The sequence below is a fragment of the Crocuta crocuta genome, unplaced genomic scaffold (assembly GCF_008692635.1).
Source record: "Crocuta crocuta isolate KB4526 unplaced genomic scaffold, BGI_CrCroc_1.0 scaffold138, whole genome shotgun sequence".
NCBI lineage: Eukaryota > Metazoa > Chordata > Mammalia > Carnivora > Hyaenidae > Crocuta > Crocuta crocuta.
Window position 1 is genome coordinate 4552148 of NW_027532585.1, and position 7314 is coordinate 4559461.

General features: G+C 47.0%; 1 protein-coding gene across 1 annotated transcript in view; it reads right to left on the reverse strand.

The window, feature by feature from the left end:
- Positions 1–439: 439 nt before the first annotated feature.
- Positions 440–7314, reverse strand: part of SLC18A2 (solute carrier family 18 member A2) — a 36367-nt gene continuing 29492 nt past the window's right edge. The window contains exons 15-16 of the mRNA XM_077779551.1: positions 7251–7306; positions 440–755 (exon numbers count right to left, since the gene is read on the reverse strand). Coding sequence (XP_077635677.1) covers positions 651–755; positions 7251–7306 — 161 coding nt within the window. The 3' untranslated portion in view covers positions 440–650. The remainder of the gene's footprint in view (positions 756–7250; positions 7307–7314) is intronic.

Here is a 7314-nt window from a genome sequence, read left to right on the forward strand (position 1 = left end):
ATGTAATTTGAAGCCATCTGTTTCCAGGTAGATGATTACATAGAAAACTAATGCCAGCTACCATGTATGAGTAAGCCCAAAAGACGCCGGACTCAAGTTTTTGTCCTCTGCATTTAAGATCACTAGCTCTTAACTCATAAATATATTGAGAGTAATCACAAGTTAATCACACGCAGCATCACTATATAATATGCGGTCTTATTTTATTGTTTTCGGACTTCCTGCTAGTTGCTCAGCATTGGAAGTGTCTCGGAGATTACGTGTGCTTTAGTTTTAAACACTCATTACCAATATTCAGAAAAAAAGATTTTTTTGCCCAAGTGTTTATGAATGTAAGTTTTTTAAAATTATATTTGATTTGGATTCAAATATTTATAGATTTACACTATATTTCGTCAAAATATATTGTGTAATATTGAATAAAATCAAATACGTAAAATAAAGTTTTCAACACTATTTATACAAACCCCTAGAAAAGCTGCTTTTTCTTTATAAGGCTGTTGGCAATCGATCACAACCACGGAGAAGAACGGATGACCTTTGGCTGTTTTGCTTTCACCAGGGACACTGGAGTGACTAAGTTCTGGAGGACTCATTTCACTGGAAACATTGTTCTATACAAATAAATACTTTGACGACTTCTGAAGAGCTCAGTCACTTTCAGATTCTTCATCATCCCCTATCGGATACGACTGGATATTATTCTGGGTGTACATTTTTGTTTTAACGGGGCAGTTGTGATCCATGAGAATGGCCTGAAAGAGAGCAGAGTATAGACATAGTTCCACATAGATGAGACGGTTTTAACCTACGGCTCCCAGTCCTTTGGTGCAGCTGCCGCGTGCCTGGCCGGGAAGCCGTGGAGCTGGGCATTCAGGGAGGACCCAGGCAAAATAGAAGACGGCGGAAGCGGTCTCTGCCACGGGCCACGGAGGCCACCAGAGCAACCTATAAGCCATGCAGCAAGGGCTGCGCAGGCATGTCTCGGAAGAGTTCTTTTTATTTTTATTTTTTTTAATGTTTATTTTTTGAGAGAGAGAGAGAGACAGTGCGAGCGGGGAGGGCCAGAGAGGGAGGCACAAGATCCGAAGCAGGCTCCAGGCTCTGAGCTGTCAGCACAGAGCCCGATGCTGGGATCGAACTCATGAACCACGAGATCATGCCCTGAGGCAAAGTCGGACGCTTAACCAGCCGAGCTGCGCAGGCGCCCCCGTTTAGGACTTCTATTTAGAATCTTGGAACCAGGACTTGGGGAGATGCTGGTGTCACACAGTCCCACTGTTCACTGTGGCAACAGCCTTAATAAGGACACGCTCTCTCCTTAACGAGGCAAACTCTCACGCTGGAGATGGACCTCCGGTGTGTACGTATGTGGATCTGGTCCTGACCCCAGCCATCGTCACAGACTGCGCTTACAATACTTTTGGACCACTGTCATGGCCCCTTAGATTTCCCTAGACTAGACACCCCAGGGTCCGCATCTTTTCATAAATGGCATTTCCAGAGCACCTCTCCTCCAAACCCTAGATGTCTTCCTCTTGCTCAAATAAATGTAGGATTTGAAAAAAAAAAAAAATTCCTCTTATACACACAAAAATCTTGTGCCTTCTCATTGTTACTAAAAATGTAAAAACAATCCATTGATTCGCAATTAATAAACATCCTCAACTGATAAACACATGGAGTCATTACTCCTCGTGAAAGTGTGCACACCTAGCATGTAGTCTGAGAATACGGCCGCCCCTTATCATGCCGGGACCACGCCGAGCATTCTTGCCGCGATACCTCAGCTTCACGAGAACCCCACGTGGTAGGCTGATAATGCTGTGTGGGCACAGAGATCAAAGCGCATGACCAGGGATGCACAGCTAGGACGGGACAGGTGTGCGCCAGGCAGCCTTATGCCGCGGTCTGCTCTCTCAGTGCTCTGGGGCAGAGAGGCAGAAAAGGCCCAGAGCACAGCAAGGCGACACTGGGTGCAACTGAAGGAGATTCTCCAATCCAGCGTGTCTTTCGGAGTTTTCTTCCAAGGAAAGAATTCCCCCGACACCTTGCTGTGCGGTGTGAAAATCTACATGGAAACATTTCTCTATGAAAACTGCTATCAGCCCGTTGAAACCTGTCCTGCTGTGTGTTCGCTACTCCCCACCCCACACATTTGACGGCTCCCATAACTCCAGTCAGTCCTGACCCGTGTATCATTTCCTGAGAAATTCTACAGTGATCTGCCTGGGTGACATGTTAAGATAAAGGACTTCCTTGACCCTCTAAGTCGGGCTGCCAGCTCAAACCGTCAGCTGCAAAATTTAACAGTTTTTATGCTTTTTGCCAGGTGAATTGATACATGTATTTAGTAAGAAGCTCAATTTCTAAAACTAAGTAACTGAGGCAACAGACATGCTACCCCAGGACCATTCTCCTCAGGGTTCAACCCCCAAAGAGCACAACGTCTCATCTCCCCAGGTTAGTGATCCTCAAAGAAATAGCAAGAATCACCAGGGGGCCGGGGGAGGGGGAGCGAAACATGAATTCCCCGTCGGGTCCCTAACCTTCCAGGACAGTGGTGTGGACGTGCTATGAGAAGCACTATCTCAGGGATGTGGCATCACCTAGAACTACCGCAGAGCCCTATGGCTGACGACAGCTCGCTGGGCACCTGCTTGCACGCCCCCAAGGTCCTATACCAGCAACTCCGTGACCTTGCCACGCGGTAAGGGCAAGTCCCTCAGCGCTCACAGGTGGAGCGCTTGCTGTGGGTGAAGTGCTCAGGGAAAGGTGTCCAGGAGACGGGACAGGAGCCCAACCCTGAAAGGCGGGAAGCACGTGCACAGCAAAGGAGCTGGACGTGAGCACAGCATGGATTATCTGCTCAGTGAGACACTGTAAAACAGAGATGCTAAGTAAGCCGGTCTGGCCGCCACAGAGGTCTGACGATGAGGTACACAGTGAGACGTTAATTAGAAGGCCCACTGGCACCAGACTGCAGGGCCTTGAATGCCAGGCAAGGGACCTTGGCCCCTGGCCCACAGGCAGCAAGACAGCCTTAGGACGGATGGCCATCCTTCGACCCTCTTCACAACTGCCTTCTCTATCTCGGCCCCACCGTTAGACCTAACCCTGCACACATGCAGACTTCCTAAGGACCCCCCGAGACCTAATGCTGGGCACGTAGTGTGGACTCAAAAAGCTGTGCTGCAAGGGAAGAGGTTCAGTCAGATTGTTTTGGGGGCAAACTGACCTCAGGGGTCAGAAGTTCTCAAATCCAGCCAAACCACATTTGTACGCACAGCCTGTTTCAGATAAATACTTTTTCTCTCTTGAAATACCGTTTTGGAGCTTTTAAAACCGAGCTTACTGGCTTCTGAACCTTCTTTGAAAGACAGATGATATGGCAGTTCTATTTTTGTAACAACTTCTACATGACCAAAGAAGCCAGCCGGCACGCGTAATATTCCCAAAGCGCCAGGAACAGAGAGGCGTGAACAGGAGCAAGCTGGTGAAACAGGTGCGGGGGGGGCGGGGGGNGAGAGGAGGAAGTTGTTTGAACTCCGAGCAGAGTGCAGTCACTGAGAGCTGAAGCTCAGCCCTGCCAAGAAGCCTGGTTCACATCAGCCACAGAGCACAGTGACGAGCTCCAAGGTGGAAAAAGCCTTGTTGGACCAAACGAAGTATATAAATTAAGCAAATACACAGCCGGAATATTGAGACAATAAAAGCACTGAACGGTAAACTGAGTGGTAAGCCCTCCAGGCTTCAAGATTTTGAGAGATACCCCGCCTGAATGCTAGAAAGTTTAATTCACAGTATGTAAAAAAAAAAAAAAAAAAAAAAAAAAAAAAANTGCAAAGGGACCCATTTCTAGGAATAGATTATATAATCTGCAGGACCTTGCCTGGCCTCTGCACTGGGAAACCAGGGTCGCTGGAAGAACTCTCTGAACAACTATGAGAAAGCCCAGAGCCACCCAGGAAAAGCAAAGCTGCAGTCCCAAACCCCCACTTCCTGTCTGGGCCCCCACTAGAACCTTAAAGAACTGTGCCCTATCTTTAACAATAATTCGTCAACCTGAAAAAAAAAAATATCCATTCCAACGCACAGCTAGCCTCAACTGGATATCCTGAGAATCACAGGCTACATGTCACTGTCGTCTAACTCGAACACAGTTGTCCTTGAGTGGCAGAGGGGAATCTCTCATACCTGCACAGGAACCTAACTAACCGTTGGGGGGGGGGGGGTTCTCCACCTGATTATTCCAAAAACCAAAACAAAACCCAAAAAAACCCAGAAGTTGAGTATACCAAATGGAAGGAAAACTCAAGCGCTCACACACTAGTTCATGGTTGTGTGATTTGGGACCCATGAAATAGCTTTAGATCTTAACATATACATATTAAGGAGAGAGAGAGAGAGACAGAGCACGAGAGGAGGGGCAGAGAGCAAGGGAGACGCAGAATCTGAAGCAGACTCCAGGCTCCAAGCTGTCACCAGAGCCCAATGCGGGGCTCAAACCCACGAACCGTGAGATCATGAGCTGAGCTGAAGTTGGATGCTTAACCCACTGAGCCACCCAGGCGCCCCTAGATCTTTCAATATAAAATAGCTGAAGGCCAAACACCTCATCATCAGAACGTCGCCTAATGAAAGAAGGATTCGCTAGGGCTTATATGCCATGTTCCAGCTGTCTTCCACCTGCCTTTGGTAACTGTTAATCCTGAACGTCCGCACTTGTCGGTACTGGATTTTCTCAAGTGGGCAGTGACCAATTCTGCCTCCTCCTCCGCACACCGCTGTCCCGGCCTCACCCCCCTTATCGTTAGGTTTCTTCCTGCTCGGCTTGCTCTGGGAACAGGCACCTGCGGTGGCCACCATCAAATGTTACCATGACGCTGGTCAAATGGAATCCAGTGTGATACCTTCAATTATGCGCAGCAGTGATGGGCAGCGAGATGCACATTTTCCCAGGTTTTTAATGATTCCTCTTGATAGACACTTATTATGGATTTTTGACATTTTATAGGGCAAGTGGCTGTCTGGAAGCCTGCAATTTTTGATGCCTTGCCTTTCAAGACTGTGTCTTCCACTCCCTTTGGCATTTTGCTTTTTAAATCAACAAAAGCACTAATTTAACACGAGGAAAGAGAAGAGGTACTGAGGCCAGCCTTCTGCCAGTCATCATGTGGACCCCTGGGCGGTAGCTGGCCCAGGCAGGGGGGAGGGGATTATCTCCCTCCATCCCCTGAGCTCACCTATTTCCTCCAACACCTCAGATAAGCCATCAGGCTGCCGCCCACACTCCATGCAACAGCCACTAATGCCTGCTGTGTGGCTAGGGAAGCCCGTTCAGCGGTTCTGGGGTCTCAGTAGCAAAAGGAAGCGCTCACCTCACAGAAGGGAGAAAGGGAACACACCAGGGGGCCCCTGGGCTGACACTATATCAGGGCGTTAGGTAGAAGCAGGAAAGCAACGTGGGGTGGTACTGGAAAGAGTTAACACATTTACTGAGCATTTACCGTGTTGTAAGCACAGGGCTAAGTGCTCTGGGGTTCTTGGCTGAATTCTCACAACAACCCAGGAAGGCAGATGCTATCCTGTCCCCACGTGGCAGTTTGGCTCTAAGGCTGCACTAGCCCTTCATTATCTCCCAAGAATCTTGAAGAATCTCCTGGTTGACAGAAGCTGTTGTAGGTGATTTGTCTTTGTTGTTTTGTTTCATTTTGTTTTTTGCTCTTTTTGGTCAAAAAAGGGTTGGGAGTAACCCCCTTTTCTGAGCCACCACGCCGGGATCAGGCGAGGAGACAGGTAGGATGAATAATAAAGTGCTACAGTTGTTCGGAACGGGAGGCATCTAAGCACGAGGAAAGAAAGAAGAGGTGATTTCCGCACTTTCCACTCCTTTTCTTTCAGTCCAACGTGTCATGAGCAATACCAAATATTCTAGTTAAATCCTTTATAATAAAGGGCACAACATGAGTGATCGACGTTGAATCTATCTTTGAATATATTTTCAAAACATATTGAACGAATTAACGAATACAAAAAACCCTCCAAATAAAGGCTGCGTGTAACCTAACTTTAGAGTCTGTGTCTGTTTTGAAACCCACTCTTTGGGGAAAATTGTAACAGGGAAGTTCAAAACGCCAAAGCATCAGACCCATTTCCGTACATCAGAAAGAACTCTGATGCACCCTCAAGAGAACATCACAAGCGAACCGCATATACTCCTAACCACAAAAACACCACCTCCCGTTGCCTTGGTTATCTCCTTCATTCTTAATCGAAGCCACTCTTCCAGCTAGACAAGGATCCGTCACCATGTGAGGCTTAAAAAACCATGGGGCGCCTGGGTGGCTTAGTCGGTTAAGCGTCTGACTTTCGCTTAGGTCATGATCTCGCGGTTCGTGGGTTCAAGCCCCGCATCAGGCTCTGTGCTGACTGCCAGCTCAGAGCCTGGAGCCTGTTTCAGTCTGTGACTCCCTCTCTCTCTGACCCTCCCCTGCTCACGCTGTCTCTCTCTCTCTCTCCTAGAAATAAATAAAACATTTAAAAAAAAAAAAAAAAAACAAAACCAAGCACCACCGCTATCAGGGATGAACGCTTATTAGGTTAAAATGACTAATGCTTTCTGAAATTCAAGTTTAGAACCAATCAGTGAATGTGTCCACAAGAGGAACACTATCCTCAATACCATACTGTTCATTTAGTTCTGACTCTGGCTATGAAACTGAACTTAAAGGTTACACACACATCCTCACGTGTGCCCAAAGGTGCACAAACAATAGTTTCCCAAAATGCTGTTATCTACGCCAAAACCATCTCCAGAGTCTTCTGCAGTAAGGATGAAAACACGATTACTGAAAGTTGTAAGGCTCAGGAGAAAAGCAAACAGCACCCACAATGGCTGATCTCGGGACTCGGCGCAGGAAGCAAAAAAATTATGTTCAAGATTTTCAGGAACTAAAGAAAATGACGTTAGCTACCCCATGTCTGATCAACAAAAGAGCTATACAGACTGCTGATCTATGTACAAAAAAATCACTTCATTCTTCACATTTATAAACGTAACGCTAGATATAGTGAAAGAGTATGGCCTATGCAGTATAAACACAAAAGGAACTCTTACCATCTACATTTGGGGAGTTCTGCCCCAAAGGAGCAGAAATACATTTTAGAACTAAGCCATGAAGAACCCATCCAGAAGACCATGCCAAAATGATTAAGAAACACTAGACTGCGTCTGAAATGTTTCTTACCATTTTTTCTTCCTTGGCGGGCGGACTTCGAAGGAAAAACCAGGGAGGAGAAAAAAGGATATCA